Genomic DNA, 19428 nt, shown 5'->3' on the forward strand with positions numbered 1-19428 from the left:
TCGACTCCCGGGGCCTTGTTTCGACTTAGGTCTTCCATTTCCATAATATTGTCCTCAAGAACATCGCCCCTGTATAGACCCTCTATATACTCCTTCCACCTTTCTGCTTTCCCTTCTTTGCTTAGAACTGGGTTTCCATCTGAGGTCTTGATATTCATACAAGTGGTTCTCTTTTCTCCAGAGGCCTCTTTAATTTTCCTGTAGGCAGTATCTATCTTACCCCTAGTGAGATAAGCCTCTACATCCTTACATTTGTCCTCTAGCCATCCCTGCTTAGCCGTTTTGCACTTCCTGTCGATCTCATTTTTGAGACGTTTGTATTCGTTTTTGCCCGCTTCACTTGCTGCATTTTTGTATTTTCTCCTTTCGTCAATTAAATTCAGTATCTCTTCTGTTACCCAAGGATTTCTACTAGCCCTCGTCTTTTTACTTACTTGATCCTCTGCTGCCTTCACTATTTTATTCTCAAAGCTACCCATTCTTCTTCTACTGTATTTCTTTCCCCGATTCCTGTCAATTGTTCCCTTATGCTCTCCCTGAAACTCTGTACAATCTCTGGTTCTTTCAGTTTAGATAACATAACAACCATTTAACAGAAAAAGGAGTTTCAAATAAAGGTTATAAATAAGAGCACAAAGTTAAATCAGATATTAGGCCTACAAGAGTAAATACAGGTACAGCCAATCTGTTGTCACAAAAAGTGTGATAATGCTCAAATGCTCAATAAGATCAATTGAGCCAGTTCTAGACACAATAAGTTTAGTAATGGTATACATCTTCTTTCAAATATTCATCCACAGTATCAAAGGATTTCTCTGTCAGGTAATCTTTGAGAGAACTTGTGTAAATTTTGGTAGTTCTGTATGAACACATTTGATATGTAGTGGGAGAGCAATGAACAGATTAATGCTGGAGTAGTAAACTCCTTTTTGTACCAGGGTGAGGCGTTTCATTTCGACATGTAGATTGTTTTTGTTTCTGGTGTTGTCTTGGTAGATAGAATAATTTTTGCACACAAAGGTCAGCAAGGAAAAAATATACTGTGAGGCAGTTGTTAGGATACCTATCTTTCGAAACAAGTGCCTGCAAGAGTGTCTTTGATGGACCCCACACATTATTCTGATTGCTTTTTTTTTGGACGGTGAGAACTTTTTCTCTGCAAGTGGTTGGTTCCCCCAGAATATGATAGCATATGACGTCAATGAGTGGAAGTAGCCAAAGTAGGCAACCTTAATGGCATCAACTTCAGCCACTGAAGAAATTACCTGTAATGCAAATGTTGCTGAGCTAAGTTTTCTACATAGATGAAGAATGTGAACTGACCAATTACATTTGCTGTCTATATAAGCACCCAGGAATTTTGCATCTTCAACTTTCTGTATTGTTTGATCTCTACATTTTATGTTAATTTCGTCGAGATTACTTTGTGATGTATGGAACCTCATGTAATGAGTTTTATTTGCATTGAGTGAGAGACCATTTGAGGAGAACCAATTTAAGATGTCATTAAAAACAGTATTTGTAGTTTGTTCAAGATTGTGATCTATCAAATCATCAATTAGAATTATGGTATCATCAGCAAACAGGGTAAATTTGCTGTTTGTCTCAGGACAAAGAGGAAGATCATTAATGAAGATGAGGAATAGCAGTGGGCCCAAAACAGAGCCTTGAGGCACACCACACGTTATCGTGCCCCATTCAGACGAGGCAGGTTCTCCAGAAGAGCCATTTAGCATTACAGTCTGCTTCCGATCCTTTAGATATGATTGTAGCCGCAAGCCAACAGCACAGTATTCTGCCATTTTCAAAAGAATTTGGTGGTTTACACAGTCAAAGACTTTCGTAAGATCACAAAAAATACCCACTGGAGACATTTCTTTGTTAATGGCTTCCAAAACTTGGTTTCTGAAAGAGAAAGATCATTAATGAAGATGAGGAATAGCAGTGGGCCCAAAACAGAGCCTTGAGGCACACCACACGTTATCGTGCCCCATTCAAAGAGCAGCACGAAAACCAAACTGATTTTTGCTTAAGATACTGTGGAAGTTGAGATGGTCTACAATCCTCCTGCGGATGAGTTTTTCAAGAATTGTCGAGAAGGTAGTTAATAGGGATATAGGGTGATAGTTTGTAGCATTATTTTTATCACCTTTTTAAAGAGAGGAATCACTACAACCAATTTTATCCACATTCTTATTTTGTTATTCATTATTAAAGCTACTCCTTCATTACCCTATTTGATTTTGTATTTATGACCATTTATTCACCTGACCAAACTTCACTAATTCCCACTATATGTAACTTTAACCTACCCATTCCCCGTTTTAAATTTTCTATTGCCCGATTAAGGGATCTGACATTCCACACTCCAATCTGTAGAACACCAGTTTTGCTTCTCCTGATGATGACATCCTCCTGAGTAGACCCTGCCCAGAGATCTGTGTAGGGGACTATTTTACCTACATAATATTTTACTCAAGAGAGTACCATCATCATTTAACCATACAGAAGAGTTACATGCTCTGGAGAGAAACTACGACTATAGTTTCCCCTTACTTACAGCTGTTCGCAGTACCAGTGCAGCAAGACAACTTCTGCCCCCTTCAGGAACCACATGTCTGTCTGACTCTCCCCACCAACAGCAAGGTCCATGGTTCATGGCGGGGGGATGAACGTGATATATGAACAAAATCAAAAGAATAAGACATATTTTTATTTGCTCCAAACTCAGACTTACTCACAGATATCTGACACAAAATAATTTGAGTTACATGTGTTGCATAATGCTTCGATCAAGTGCTAAGAGCTGTCCTATCGCCTGCGTTGCAAAGTTTGTCTCTAATTAAATTATTGCCCTGATCAGCCTACATATTGCTAATGCAGCACAAGAAATAATGCATGTTAATCAAGACGTGAAAGCATATCTTAAATAAGGCAAGTGGTGTTGGGATAAAAGACAGCAACGATACAAAAACAGTATTTCCTTATTGGAGAAGTTATATTGCAAATTTATTTATTTATTTAGTTATTCATTGTGTTCCATAGAGCCCATCAAGAAGGAGAACATTCAGAGATGTGGAACAAGTCAAGATATACGTTGAAAAAAGACAGAGAAATTATAGAGATTTAATCTTATGGTGCTGAACTCAAGAGACTGCACATAGGTAGGAAATTAAGGAGACTAGGCCCTAGTAAGTTAAAAGAACCAGAGGTTGTTGAGGGTTTCAGAGGGAGTTTTAGGTAACTATTCCAAGGGAAATACAGAAATACCAATAAACAATTTTCATATGCCTATTCAAAACAAAATTAATTATACTATTTATACAACACTTGCAAGTTTAGTGATTATATGCATTTTCTTTCACATATTCATCAATTGTATAAAAAGATTTCTCTATCAGGTACTCCATGAGAGTTTGTTTGAATGCTGGCAATCTATTGTTAAGGCATTTGATGTGTGGTGGGAGAGCATTAAACAGCTTAATACTGGAGTAGTAAGCTCCTTTTTGAACCATAGTGAGACTTTTCAATTCAATGTGCAGACTGTTTTTGGTCCTTGTGTTATAGTTATGAAATTGGCTGTTATCTTTGTAGATAGAATGGTTATTACAGACAAAGGTCAACAAAGAAAAGATATACTGTGAAGCGGTGGTAAGGATCCCCATATTTCGAAACAAGCATCTACAAGAGTGTCTGTGATGGACACCACTCATTATTCTGATGGCTCTTTTTTTTTTTTGCGAGAGGTTGGTTCCCCCAGAATATAATAGCATATGCCATTAATGAATGAAAATAGCCGAAGTAAGAAGCCTTAATGGTATCTACGTCAGCCACTGAAGCAATAACCCGTAGTGCAAATATTGCTGAGCTAAGTGTTTGGTAAAGATGAAGAGTGTGTGTCGACCAATTACATTTGCTGTCTATGTAAGCACCCAAGTATTTTGTAACCTCAACTTTTTGTATTGCTTGATCTCTACACTTAATGTTAATTTCTTCCAGATTTCTTTGCGGAGTATGGAATCTCATATAAAGGGTTTTATCTGTATTGAGTGAGAGACCATTTGAATAAAACCAATTTACTATATAATTGAAAACTTCGTTTGTAGTTTGTCCAAGATTGTTGTTTGTAAAATCATCAATTAGAATTGTAGTGTCATCTGCAAAAAGAATAAATTTATTCTTTGTATCAGAATAAAGTGGGAGATCATTAATGAAGATGAGAAACAGCAATGGACCCAAAACAGAGACTTGTGGCACACCACAACTTACTGTGCCCCACTCAGATGAGGCAGGTTCTCCGGATGTGCCATTCAGCATTACAGTCTGCTTTTGGTCCTTTAGGTATGCTCTGATCCACAAACCAATGGTACCACCCAAACCATAATATTCTACACAATCAAAGGCTTTAGAGAGGTCACAAAAAATACCTACTGGAGACATCTTTTTGTTCATGGCTTCCAGTATTTGATTAGTGAAAGAGAATATTGCTTGTTCTGTACTAAGAATATTGTAGAAGCTGAGAGGATTGACAATCAACCTGTGAATCCGTTTTTCAAGAATTTTTGAAAAGATAGTTAAAAGGGAGATTGGGCGATAATTTGTAACATTGTCTTTCTCACCTTTTTTAAAGAGTGGTATCACTACAGCTAGTTTTAGCCTGTCAGGGGCAATTCCTTCTTGTAGCGAAGCATTGAATATGTTGCATAAGACTTGACTTATATATTTATAGCAACATTTCAATATTTTACAGGATATATTGTCCACACCGACAGATTTTTTATTTTTTAATGGGGTAATAATTCTTTCAATCTCTTTTTACTGTAACATGAGATAAGGATACCTGTGACGGTCTATTACTGATAGCTTTCTGTAGAAGAGCCAATGACTCATCTCCAGAACCTTTACAGCCTGTCTTCTCTGCTGCTGACAAAAAGTGCCTGTTGAAGATCTCTGCAACCATTTCAGGTTTTTTTACAATATTGATACCTTGTTTAAGTTCTATGGGTGTCCTGTCCCCTGTTTTTTTTTTTTGCCAGTTTCCCGCTTTACTACATTCCAAATTGTTTTTATTTTGTTTTCTCACTTTCAATTTCAGACTTAATGCACATATTTTTTGACGTATTTATTACCTTCTTTAGGATGCTGCAGTAAAGTTTGTAGTGCTGACGTTTTTGTGGATCATTACAAGTTCTGAGGGAATTGTATAGCACCCTCTTTGTTCTGCAGGATGTTTTTATCCCTGCAGTGATCCATGACTTATTGATAGTTACATGACTGTTTCTAATTATATATTTTTTATTTTGTTTAGGAAAAGTGGCTTCAACAATGGACATAAATTCATTTAGAAATGTATTATACTTTTTGTTCACATCTGCTTCATTGAAAACTGGACTCCAATCTACACACAGGCTTTTGTTGAAATTTTTGATGGTTTCATCATTTATTATCCTAAAAGATTTCCAAGAATTCTCAGAACTGTTGCACAGATTGATGTCAGTGAAAGTAAACAGCTGACCTCCATGATCAGAAAGGCCAAGAATTGGACGTACACCGATATTGTTGACTCTTGTCTTATCTATAAATATATTGTCAATCAGACTTTGGCAGTTCTCTGTAACTCTAGTTGGAGAATTTACTACTGTCATCAGATTAGAAGAATCAACTAGATGTTCTAAATCTGCTTTAGCATTGCTTTCATTTAGGAAATCTACATCGAAATCACCTGTAATTATTAAATCCTTAGATTTTGAGTAAACTTGGGATAAGACAGAATCTAAGTGCCTCAGGAACACATTAGTGTTCCCTGAGGGAGCTCTGTATAGTGCTAACACTACAACTGTACAGTCACTTATAGTAATTTCTACACCACATATTTCAATACCTTGTTCAATACAGTGACTCTTTAAATCTAGTGTGGTATATTATATGTTATTTTTTAAGTGTATTACTACTCCACCATTCTTCATGATAGACCTGCAGTAAGGTGCTACAAGGCAGTAACCACTGAGCTGTAACATTTCGACATCTCTCATGAGGTGTTCACTAAAGCATAGAACATCAGCATCCTTTATCTCTTGTGGGTCATCTAAAAGAACAGAAATTTTGTTAACTTTGTTTGTAAGTCCTCCTACGTTATGGTGAAAAATTGTTACATTCACAGATGCTATTATTATTATCCTTTAATAGTCTGACAAGACATTGCTATCTTTCAACTTCATTCCACTAGTTCCTCCAGAGTCTAGCCTATCTCTTCAACTCTCTTTTTCAGATTCTCCAATTTCCTTGCAATATTCAGAGACCTAACTTTCCAACATCTGATTTTGTAGAGCATTAAGGTTATCCATCCTCCTCAACACCACCCAGGGCAGTCCAACCCATAGATCCAAACAGGAGACATAATGAATTCTTTGCAAAGTAAATGGTCACCTTGGGCTTGTTTTCTGAAGTCTGCATGTCCTACAGATACACATTTTCTTTTGTCAATGAATTTGTTTCCATTGCCTCTTGTGTCCTCATGTTGCTGATTGTTACTGATTCTTCCACCTTTAAAGACAGTTTACCACCCTGAGGGCAAGAGGATGTCCTTAACCTCTATCCATTTCTCTATCCTTTTTTGACAAGACTGTTGGCAGAATGACGGTGACTCCTTGTACTGCAGGTGTTTGCCATAACTGATGATTTTTATTCAAAATCTTGGCAGGGGTTGGGATTAACTCAGCATCTCTGGTGTCATAGTCAAAGATCCTACGCTTAGACCATGGTCTTAAGTACAGTATTACTGTAGTTTTGCATGTATGAATATGTGTGTGTGTGTGTGTGTGTGTGTGTGTGTGTGTGTGTGTGTTTTCTACATCTGAAGAACAACTTTGTCCAATAGCTTATAATTTCCAATGTCTTCTTTCAATGTATCTATCTACCTCTCAATACCTCTCCTGTGTGGTGACTAGCAATCTATCCTATTTCATAAATGTAAATAGTTTAGGAATAAAGGTAACAAATCACATACAACAGGCACATAAATGAGTCTGAAAATGTTGCTAGCTTTCGGACAAATTATAGGGAGGAAACACACACCCAGATGGTGTTGGGGAAGGGTTGCTGATGCAGGTGTGTGGTAAAGGAATATGGTAGGGGGAGCAACAGATGCACAGAATAGGAATGTAGGTGGAAGTGATAGGAATGCGATACACCAGCACTTGCGCCAATGAGTTCATGCAAAGGAATATGGTAGGGGGAGCAACAGATGCACAGAATAGGAATGTAGGTGGAAGTGATAGGAATGCGATACACCAGCACTTGCACCAATGAGTTCATGCAGTATGCAGTGACCTGGAGGCGTGGATTGGGAAGAGGCAACAGAACAGAGGAAGGGGAGACTATTGGGTAGAGGGCATGAGTGCAGTGTGAGTAAAGTTATGCTCCTGGGGCAGGTTGAGGTGGGTGTGGGGCAGAGGTTTAGTGGAGATTTAAGCGAAAGGAATTACTGTAGAACACCCTCACATGGTGTGGAAGCAAATAATCAAAAAGAATATTACCATGCAATCGTAGTGAATCAAGATTAATATTGTATATTATTTAAATTCCACTGTAAGTGTGTTATACTATAATATTCTGGATTACTTATCTTTCACTTGCAACAGTCATTTAGGGGCTGTAATAATTCATCCCAGATTTCCGTTATTCAGGTTCAGACTGAAATAAACTCTTTTATTTTGATTTTTTGATTTATTACAATGTTTCATCAAAAACCCTTGTGACTTACCTGTTTCCTGTCACAAAGAAAGGTTTACATATATTGCACTCAAACCTCCAACAGTTATATCAAACAGCATACCATGACTGATTTAGAACAGTATATTTGTCTGTCTTGGCACAACCACGTGACCAAAGATGTTAATGTATAACAGTGTAATTTTGATCTCATTGTAAATATAGAGGTATATACTGTGTTATTTATTGCATACAATAAAAATAGAACTTGTGCATCAATATGTGATGCAAAATTATTTTAGTGCTCAAAAGTTGTGATTTTATTTATTTTTATTTAAATTACAAGTAGTATCAGGATGTTAATTTTCTGAACTTTTCATTTTGTGGCAGTGTGAGTATACAAAATGTCCCCATTAGCTTCAAACATAAAGCAAAGTTGTGACAGCTGAAAAGTATATTAAAATACCAGGCTCCCCTGTAAAAACTGAGAATTGTGCAAATACGCCAAAATTGGCACTGGAATATTCTTGCGAAAAGATGGTGTCGATAGATTCCATTTAGATAAGATATTATCAACCTAGGATCATTCCCATGGGAACAAAGGACATGTTGTAAAGGTAACTTACATCTAGGTTGTTCAGAAAAGCTGGTGTGGGGGGAAGGAGCCAGATGTCTTGCATTGTAAAGCAGCCATTGAAATCGAGCTTGTTGTGCATAGCAGTGTGTGTTACACCCCTTGACGGTCAACTCTGCTCTTGGGCAGTTGAAGTTTGGTGTGCAGTTCTGGTTGTCAAATCATCAGTACAATGTTCTTTGAAACCACTGCCAATACATTCTAATATCTTCAAATTAATATCCTCAGTTAAATGAACATGAAAGCAAAGTGAAACTACATGCCACATATCTTGTCAGTCACTGTCTTGTATTTGTGAAGCCTTCCCAAAAGAATGCACTACGAGCAAAGCTTTGGGGGAACGTAGCTTGCTCGATTTGTCTGCTTGCGATTTTTATCTGTGGAGTTATTTAAAAGATAAAAGTGAGTAAAAATAACTATAAATCTGTAAACAAGCTGAAAGAAAACAATGGTGCTGTAGACTTTAGTCTGAAGACTGGTTTAATGCAGCTCTCCATTCTAGTCTGTCCTGTGCAAGTCTCTTCACCTCTGCATAACTAATGCAGCCTAAATTCATTTGAAACTGCTTACATTATTCAAGCTTTGGTCTCCCTCTACAATATTTACTCTCCATAATTCCCTTCATAAACAGACTCGTTATTCCTCGATGATACCTCGGGATATTTCCTACCAATCAATCCCTTCTCTTAGTCAAGTTGTACCATAACACTCTCTTCTCAACAGTGCAGTTGAGTATCTCTCTGTGGGGAAACATACACTTGAGTATTGAAACAATCGATATTACAGTAGTTCTAACCGAATTTGATGTGATTTCATGAGCATAAAAATTCATAGAGTAGAAGAGTAACCATTTTAAAAGCATTTTCAAATTTTAAGTAAATGATGTTTTCCCATGACTGAATGTGAATTGTTAACAAGAGGGCATGTTTATTTTGAGCATATGTATAATAACAACTATTGACAAGGAATTACTTCCTATCTTGCCACATGTCAAGAGCACAAGGCCAATTTTGTGTAATAACTTTGAGCAAGAAAATGAAGTAATTCCAGTTCAATTTAATATTAATATATGGTTACAATATAATGGAGGGAAACATTACACGTGGGAAAAATATATCTAAAAACAAAGATGATGTGACTTACCGAACGAAAGCACTGGCAGGTCGATAGACACACAAACAAACACAAACATACACACAAAATTCTAGCTTTCGCAACAAACGGTTGCTTCGTCAGGAAAGAGGGAAGGAGTCATTCCAATCCCGGGAGCGGAAAGACTTACCTTAGGGGGAAAAAAGGACGGGTATACACTCGCGCACACACACACATATCCATTCACACATATACAGACACGAGCAGACATATTTAAAGACAAAGAGTTTGGGCAGAGATGTCAGTCGAGGCGGAAGTGCAGAGGCAAAGATGATGTTGAGTGACAGGAGAGGTATGAGTGCCGGCAACTTGAAATTAGCGGAGGCCTGGTGGGTAACGGGAAGAGAGGATATATTGAAGAGCAAGTTACCATCTCCGGAGTTCAGATAGGTTGGTGTTGGTGGGAAGTATCCAGATAACCCGGACGGTGTAACACTGTGCCAAGATGTGCTGGCTGTGCACCAAAACATGTTTAGCCACAGGGTGATCCTCATTACCAACAAACACTGTCTGCCTGTGTCCATTCATGCGTATGGACAGTTTGTTGCTGGTCATTCCCACATAGAAAGCTTCACAGTGTAGGCAGGTCAGTTGGTAAATCACGTGGGTGCTTTCACACGTGGCTCTGCCTTTGATCGTGTACACCTTCCGGGCTACAGGACTGGAGTAGGTGGTGGTGGGAGGGTGCATGGGACAGGTTTTACACCAGGGGCGGTTACAAGGATAGGAGCCAGAGGTTAGGGAAGGTGGTTTGGGGATTTCATAGGGATGAACTAACAGGTTACGAAGGTTAGGTGGACGGCGGAAAGACACTCTTGGCGGAGTGGGGAGGATTTCATGAAGGATGGATCTCATTTCAGGGCAGGATTTGAGGAAGTCGTATCCCTGCTGGAGAGCCACATTCAGAGTCTGGTCCTGTCCCGGAAAGTATCCTGTCACAAGTGGGGCACTTTTGTGGTTCTTCTGTGGGGGATTCTGGGTTTGAGGGGATGAGGAAGTGGCTCTGGTTATTTGCTTCTGTACCAGGTCGGGAGGGTAGTTGCGAAAGCTGTTGTCAGGTTGTTGGTGTAATGGTTCAGGGATTCCGGACTGGAGCAGATTCGTTTGCCACGAAGACCCAGGCTGTAGGGAAGGGACCGTTTGATGTGGAATGGGTGGCAGCTGTCATAATGGAGGTACTGCTGCTTGTTGGTGGGTTTGATGTGGACGGACATGTGAAGCTGGCCACTGGACAGGTGGAGGTCAACGTCAAGGAAAGTGGCATGGGATTTGGAGTAGGACCAGGTGAATCTGATGGAACCAAAGGAGTTGAGGTTGGAGAGGAAATTCTGTTCTTCACTGTGAGTCCAGATCATGAAGATGTCATCAATAAATCTGTACCAAACTTTGGGTTGGCAGGCCTGGGTAACCAAGAAGGCTTCGTCTAAGCGACCCATGAATGGGTTGGCGTACGAGGGGGCCATCCTGGTACCCATGGCTGTTCCCTTTAATTGTTGGTATGTCTGGCCTTCAAAAGTGAAGAAGTTGTGGGTCAGGATGAAGCTGGCTAAGGTGATGAGGAAAGAGGTTTTAGGTAGGGTGGCAGGTGATCGGCGTGAAAGGAAATGCTCCATCGCAGCGAGGCCCTGGACGTGCGGAATATTTGTGTATAAGGAAGTGGCATCAATGGTTACAAGGATGGTTTCCGGGGGTAACAGATTTGGTAAGGATTCCAGGCGTTCGAGAAAGTGGTTGGTGTCTTTGATGAAGGATGGGAGACTGCATGTAATGGGTTGAAGATGTTTATCTACGTAGGCAGAGATACGTTCTGTGGGGGCTTGGTAACCAACTACAATGGGGCGGCCGGGATGATTGGGTTTGTGGATTTTAGGTAGAAGGTAGGGGTGCGGGGTGTCGGTGGGGTCAGGAGGTTGTTGGAGTCAGGTGAAAGGTTTTGCAGGGGGCCTAAGGTTCTGAGGATTCCTTGAAGCTCCGCCTGGACATCGGGAATGGGGTTACCTTGGCAAACTTTGTATGTGGTGTTGTCTGAAAGCTGATGCAGTCCCTCAGCCACATACTCCCGACGATCAAGTACCACGGTCGTGGAACCCTTGTCCGCCGGAAGAATGACGATGGATCAGTCAGCCTTCAGATCACGGATAGCCTGGACTTCAGCAGTGGTGGTGTTGGGAGTAGGATTAAGGTTTTTTAAGAAGGATTGAGATGCAAGGCTGGAAGTCAGAAATTCCTGGAAAGTTTGGAGAGGGTGATTTTGAGGAAGAGGAGGTGGGTCCCGCTGCGACGGAGGACGGAACTGTTCCAGGCATGGTTCAATTTGGATAGTGTCTTGGGGAGTTGGATCATTAGGAGTAGGATTAGGATCATTTTTCTTCGTGGCAAAGTGATATTTCCAGCAGAGAGTACGAGTGTAGGACAGTAAATCTTTGACGAGGGCTGTTTGGTTGAATCTGGGAGTGGGGCTGAAGGTGAGGCCTTTGGATAGGACAGAGGTTTCGGATTGGGAGAGAGGTTTGGAGGAAAGGTTAATTACTGAATTAGGGTGTTGTGGTTCCAGATTGTGTTGATCGGAATTTAGAGGTTTTGGAGGGAGTGGAGCTGGAAGTGGGAGATTGAGTAGATGGGAGAGACTGGGTTTGTGTGCAATGAGAGGAGGTTGAGGTTTGCTGGAAAGGTTGTGAAGGGTGAGTGAGTTGCCTTTCCGGAGGTGGGAAACCAGGAGATTGGATAGTTTTTTGAGGTGGAGGGTGGCATGCTGTTCTAATTTACGGTTGGCCTGTAGGAGGATGCTCTGAACAGCTGGTGTGGATGTGGGAGAGGAAAGATTAAGGACTTTTATTAAGGATAGGAGTTGACGGGTGTGTTCATTGGCTGAGTTGATGTGTAGGTGAAGGATTAGGTGGGTGAGGGCAATGGATTGTTCAGTTTGGAACTGGTATAGGGACTGATGGAAAGAAGGGTTGCAGCCAGAGATGGGAACTTTAAGTGTGAGGCCTTTGGGGGTAATGCCAGATGTCAGACAAGCCTGAGAAAATAGAATATGGGAGCGTAATCTGGCTAGGGCGAAGGCATGTTTGTGGAGGGCATGTAAATAAAACTTAATGGGGTTGTTGTGGGGGTGTTGTGAGGGTGACATGGTATTAGATGGAAAGTGTAACATGAGGCTGAAATGAAAATGAAAATGAAAATATATGGGGAGAGATAAAGGTGAACTGGAAAGTAACTGGAGATTTGGTGTGAAAAAAGGCGAAAAGGTGTTGGTTACAGCTGGGCTATGTTGGACTTGGGTTGGTAGACAACGATGTGCACGAAGGTTAGGTGGTTATGTTGCTGCCAAAACACGTTATAGGACGGAGAAATTCGGGAAAATTTTGAAAAAACTGCGTGTAATATATTAAAAGGAGTGGTTTTGTGGTGGCAGATTATGAAAATGAGGCTAACAATTGTCTGAAGAAGAAATAATGACGTTAAAACCTGTGGGAAGCGGCTAAAAATTATCAGTGATGTGGGAAAAACGGAAATGGAAATAAAGCGAAAGTTGTTAGAACTAGCCGAAATGGTTGTTCAAAAGGTGAAAGGAACTGTTTGTGAACTAGAAATGGTGGATTTTATAGCGGCGGTAGTGTTGAAAGCGGCAAAAAAATTTTTTTGGTTATGGTTTGGAAGTGGGTTACGTATTATTGAGTATATATAGGCGGGATAAAATTGTATAGCAGATTACGGTAAAAAGGAGAAGGTGAATACAAAGTGAAACTACTGGCAAAAACAGAAAGAGAAAATAAGACGACAGAAAAGATTTTGAAATGCAACAGTGACAATAACAAACGTAATTGTTGGGTTCAAATTAATGATATCAATATAATAGAGGGAAACATTCCACGTGGGAAAAATATATCTAAAAACAAAGATGATGTGACTTACCAAACGAAAGCGCTGGCAGGTCGATAGACATACAAACATACACACAAAATTCTAGCTTTCGCAACAAACGGCTGCTTTGTCAGGAAAGAGGGAAGGAGAGGGAAAGACAAAAGGAGTCATTCCTATCCCGATAGCGGAAAGACTTACTTTAGGGGGAAAAAAGGACGGGTATACACTCGCGCACACACACACATATCCATCCACACATATACAGACACAAGCAGACATATTTAAAGACAAAGAGTTTGGGCAGAGATGTCAGTCGAGGCGGAAGTGCAGAGGCAAAGATGATGTTGAATGACAGGTGAGGTATGAGTGCCGGCAACTTGAAATTAGCGGAGATTGAGGCCTGGTGGGTAACGGGAAGAGAGGATATGTTGAAGAGCAAGTTCCCATCTCCGGAGTTCGGATAGGTTGGTGTTGGTGGGAAGTATCCAGATAACCCGGATGGTGTAACACTGTGCCAAGATGTGCTGGCCGTGCACCAAGGCATGTTTAGCCACAGGGTGATCCTCATTACCAACAAACACTGTCTGCCTGTGTCCATTCATGCGAATGGACAGTTTGTTGCAACACTGTTGTCCATTCATGCGAATGGACAGTTTGTTGCAACACTGTCATTCAACATCATCTTTGCCTCTGCACTTCCGCCGCGACTGACATCTCTGCCCAAACTCTTTGTCTTTAAATATGTCTGCTTGTGTCTGTATATGTGTGGATGGATATGTGTGTGTGTGCGAGTGTATACCCGTCCTTTTTTCCCCCTAAGGTAAGTCTTTCCGCTCCCGGGATTGGAATGACTCCTTACCCTCTCCCTTAAAACCCACTTCCTTTCGTCTTTCCCTCTCCTTCCCTCTTTCCTGACGAAGCAACCGTTTGTTGCGAAAGCTAGAATTTTGTGTGTACGTTTGTGTTTGTTTGTGTGTCTATCGACCTGCCAGCGCTTTCATTCGGTAAGTCACATCATCTTTGTTTTTAGATATATAATATATGGTTAGGTATATTCAGTTTTTATGTTCAAAGTTAATATGTAATGTCATCGTGGTGCTTTGGGAATGTGATAATGAAGAAAGTAATGGCTTGTAATTAATTCCTAATATACCATGCACTGAATTATTATGCTTATAGAGACTGCAGGTTTAACTGGCTCAGTCATTTGTTTCAAACAGCTGTCCAAGTATAATTCAAGGCTGGTAGTTTATACTTTGCTATGGGATTGTAATTATCCACTTTAAAGTAAGTTATAATTTTGGGGAAAATATTGTAATGTTACAGTATTGATTTGAGATATTTTATGGCTGGATTGTTTCAATAATGTAATTCTGTTTGAACGATTCTTCAACATGGAGAATTAATCTTCCAAAACTGATAGTGTTGTTAATAAATGACATTGTGGTATAGGTGGAATTTTGTTTACTGCTCATTTTACACATTTTTTTCATTGCACAGGAGATCCTTTTGATTTTTTACAAAACAATTAAAGGATACAATTTTCTTGTAAAAATGGTTTTATTGTTTGTCAAGATATTTACTGTTAAAATTTATGTGCTATTCCATCTGTTGAAGCCAGTTCTAGAAACCATGATTTGAAAGCCAGTGTTTACAATGAAAAATGATGCAACATTTTTGCTTGTTGTTCCTGACCTCTTTGGTGTCTTGTGGCAAACAAATTGTTGTATACAATTCAGTGTTAGCTGTTCTTCAATCTTCTAAAGCAGTGATTGCAACATCTCCAGTGTAACCAAGGATACAAACAACCATTTCCTTGGATGTGCTTTACAAACTAACCAATTTTGTTGGTTTTGGTGAATTGTGAAACATTCAGACAGTTAACTGCCATTTAGTTCCCAGCTTGTATGAATACATAGTTCCAGCTTGAATGAATACATGCAGACTTTGCCTCCTGCTATGATCTCGTATACAGATATCTGTCTTAAAATCTCTAAAAGACATTCACACAAAATTTTCATATTTTCTCCAACACTGTGTCTGTAAATGCTCACTATAAACATATTATTCGGTCAGTTTATGAGCTTCTATTGTTTTTGCAATAACAAATGACAAATTGTTAAACAGCAACAATGTTTTACATACCAGTAGTGCCATCTAGTAGCTGCCTGTAAAAATGTGTGAAATCTGGGTTGTTTTTTGCAGATTTGTGCAGGATGCAGCTACCCATAGTTTGGATGAGCAGTTTTTGTGGGGTTCAAGTCTAATGATTGTTCCTGTTCTGGAAGAGGTAAATATACTAATTTAATTTGTCCTAATTTGAATCTGATTCAAAAGCAAAAACTGATCTTAACAGATTTCCGCTAACATACAAAGGAACCCCTTAATTTCAAACAGTTAATTTTTGTAAAGTAACTGAACAGAAAAGTAATTCTGAATTTTCTTTTCAGTCTCTGGGGGCATGAATTTCAGTTAAGAAAAGCACATTAAAAGAAACTTCCTGGCAGATTAAAACTGTGAACCCGACCGAGACTCGAACTCGGGACCTTTGCAAAGGTCCCGAGTTCGAGTCTCGGTCGGGCACACAGTTTTAATCTGCCAGGAAGTTTCATATCAGCGCACACTCTGCTGCAGAGTGAAAATCTCATTCTGGACACATTAAAAGAAATTGTAGAAAGGAGGAGATTTCACTTCCCTTTTTTGGAAGTGATAAATAAACTGAAAATAATGTCTATTCTTGAAGCTTATTGTCAAGCTACATGGAAGTACATTTGACACATCTCCATCAAAAAATAACCTTACAATGGGTTCACGCAACTTAGAGTGGAGTATAATGCTACTTTGAGTAGTTATAAGGGTTGTATTAAACCAAAAACTTGATTTAGAAGTAATTTTTAATTGACATTTAACATACATAATGTGGGAAACATGAAAATTGCATTCAGTGTTTATAAACACAAGAGTAACTTACTAACAATTTTTCTGAGAATGAAATACATAAGCTCGCGAAAATAGCCATGAAATTTCTGACATGAGAAGGTATATAGGTAAGTGTGTGGCTGAGACTTGAGAATGTGTAAAACGCATCTCCCAATGCTCCAGAGCAACAGAAAAAGATTTAAAGCGACTTCCAACGTACAAGTAGCCCAAAAATTGTATCTGACATGATAACAGCATGCCCCGAAGAATTGTATGGAAAGAGTTATACACACATGTTGCATCAGCCGTGGCTGAGGCCTTAACACTGTACATGGTTTTGCTGTCCATTAAGCATGAAAGTAGTGGTGGTAGTAGTAGTAGTAGTAGTAGTAGTAGTAGTAGTATCAGCATCAGCAGCTTTATTCATCCATAGATCTCTTTCTACAAGGATATAGGACATGTCAAAGTATTTACAAATTTAGATCAATTTAAAATAAGCTAATTTGTATACACATATATTTACAGACTTGTAGTTAGAGACAATCATTAGATTTACTCCTGGTATACAATACTTATTTTTACAAATAACTTATTAAATAATGTAATGCCACATTGTTCACTCATAGCTCACTATCAGTCACTGCACACACTATACACACATTGTTTCATAATACTTCACTCACTCACTACACACACACACACACACACACACACACACACACACAGGTGATCTCTGGGCCATTTTCTGTACTGCAACTTCCCATTTGCTATTCTGAAATGGTGGGTCAGCATCCCTCCATACTGAGCGAGATGTTTTGCTCAGAAAGAGGAAGAGATGTTAGTATTGTGCTATTCATAGCTTGGGGGTAAGTATTTCTAGAAAGGAAAAAAAGAAGGAAAAAGCATGAAGTGAAGGTGTTATGTGAAATGTTGAATATTTTATAATCATTGTTATTATTATTTATTTGTATAACATTTTTTTTTTAACAAACCCCTACTCTGTTTTAGCTAAGTAATCCTTCAATGTATAAAATATATTGCATAACAGGTACTTTTTAGCTGCCTTTTTAAATAAGTGTAATTTTGCAATTTCTTTAATCTCTTTTGATAATTTATTGTACAGTTTTATGCCTTGGTAGAAAATGCTGTTTTGAGTTTTATGTTTATTTTTTATTTGTGAATGTAAGTTGAGTCTATCTCTTGTTGCATGGTCATGGACAGAGCTGTTTGTGCAGAAATTACTAATGTTGAAACTTCCTGGCAGATTAAAACTGTGTGCCAACCGAGACTCGAACTCGGAACCTTTGCCTTTTGCGGGCAAGTGCTCTACCATCTGAGCTACCGAAGCACGACTCACGCCCGGTACTCACAGCTTTACTTCTGCCAGTATCTCGTCTCCTACCTTCCAAACTTTACAGAAGCTCTCCTGTGAACCTTGCAGAACTAGCACTCCTGAAAGAAAGGATATAGCGGAGACTTGGCTTAGCCACAGCCTGGGGGTGTTTCCAGAATGAGATTTTCACTCTGCAGCGGAGTGTGCGCTGATATGAAACTTCCTGGCAGATTAAAACTGTGTGCCCAACCGAGACTCGAACTCGGGACCTTTGCCTTTCGCGGGCAAGTGCTCTACCAACTGAGCTACCAAAGCACGACTCACGCCCGGTACTCACAGCTTTACTTCTGCCAATATATCGTCTCCTACTTTCCAAACTTGCAGTTCTGCAATGTCCGCAGGAGAGCTTCTGTAAAGTTTGGAAAGTAGGAGACGAGATACTGGCAGAAGTAAAGCTTTGAGTACCGGGCATGAGTCGTGCTTCAGTAGCTCAGTTGGTAGAGCACTTGCCCGCGAAAGGCAAAGGCCCCGAGTTCGAGTCTCGGTCGGGCACACAGTTTTAATCTGCCAGGAAGTTTCATATCAGCGCACACTCCACTGCAGAGTGAAAATCTCATTCTGATTACTAATGTTATTTTTGATGTATATAACTGATTGGTAAATATATTCACATGGAGCAGTTAAAATCTCCATTGTTTTGAACAGACCTTTACAATAAGCTCAACTACCATTTTTGGTTATGGTTCTTATGGCTCTTTTCTGGAGTTTGAAAATTGTGTTCATATTTTGTGCATTTGTTCCCCAAAAATGAATGCCATAGCTAAGAATTGAGTGTACATATGAATAATACGTAACTAAAAGAGACTGCGTGTTACACACTGATGATAGGATTCTAAGGGCATAACATGCTGATGACATTCTGTTTGCAAGTATCTTTGTGTGCCCACACCACTTCAGCTGAGAATCAATATTCATTCCTAGAAATTTTGCATTTGTAACACAGCCTGTAGAGGTGCCATCTACATTTAATTTAACATTGTCATTTTTCCTCTTCAAACTGAAATTCATGGCATTAGTTTTCTTTATGTTCAATGTCACTTTATTACTTATTGACCAATCATAAATTTCCTTGAGAGTTTCGTTTGCTTTCTCGGCAAGGAGTTCTCTTGTTTTCTCAGTGACTATAATATTGCTGTCATCAGCGAAGAGGATTTTTTCACCGTGAGTGACACTACTGGGAAAGTCATTGATGTATATTAGGAACAGTATTGGTCCTAATATGCTACCTTGCGGAACCCCTATATTAACGTATTTTGGTTCTGATAAGTTTTTACTAAATGTTTAGAACTATTTGAACTATGTGTTATCTCTACTCTTTGTACCCTATCTGTGAGTTATGATTGAAACCAGTCATTAGCTACTCTTCTTATTCCTAATGCTTCTAATTTATTTAATAGAATCTTGTGGTCGACTGTATCAAACGCCTTAGAAAGAGCCAAAAATATGCCTGTGACACACTCATCTCTATCAAGAGCATCAAGTACAACTTTTGTGAATTCTACTATGGCTGACTCCATATTTTTTCCACTTTGGAAACCAAACTGTGATTTGCTTAAAAGATTGTATTTTTTTCAGGTAATTCATTAATCTGTCTTTCATAATTGCTTCTATTATTTTTGAGAATGCTGGCAGCAGGGAAATGGGCCAGTAATTTTCTACGTCTTCTGCATTACCTTTCTTAATCGAAGGTACTACTCTTGCCTGTTGTAACTCCCCTGGAAATGCCCCTGATGTGAAGGATTCATTTATTATA

At 39.3% G+C, this 19428-nt stretch overlaps 1 protein-coding gene across 1 annotated transcript in view; it reads left to right on the forward strand.

The window, feature by feature from the left end:
• Nucleotides 1-19428, forward strand: part of LOC124789394 (lysosomal alpha-glucosidase-like) — a 127853-nt gene that overhangs the window by 80879 nt on the left and 27546 nt on the right. Inside the window, exon 14 of the mRNA XM_047256730.1 lies at nt 15569-15653. Within this exon, the coding sequence (XP_047112686.1) occupies nt 15569-15653 (85 nt within the window). The remainder of the gene's footprint in view (nt 1-15568; nt 15654-19428) is intronic.

Source organism: Schistocerca piceifrons, chromosome 3 (assembly GCF_021461385.2).
Source record: "Schistocerca piceifrons isolate TAMUIC-IGC-003096 chromosome 3, iqSchPice1.1, whole genome shotgun sequence".
Lineage (NCBI taxonomy): Eukaryota > Metazoa > Arthropoda > Insecta > Orthoptera > Acrididae > Schistocerca > Schistocerca piceifrons.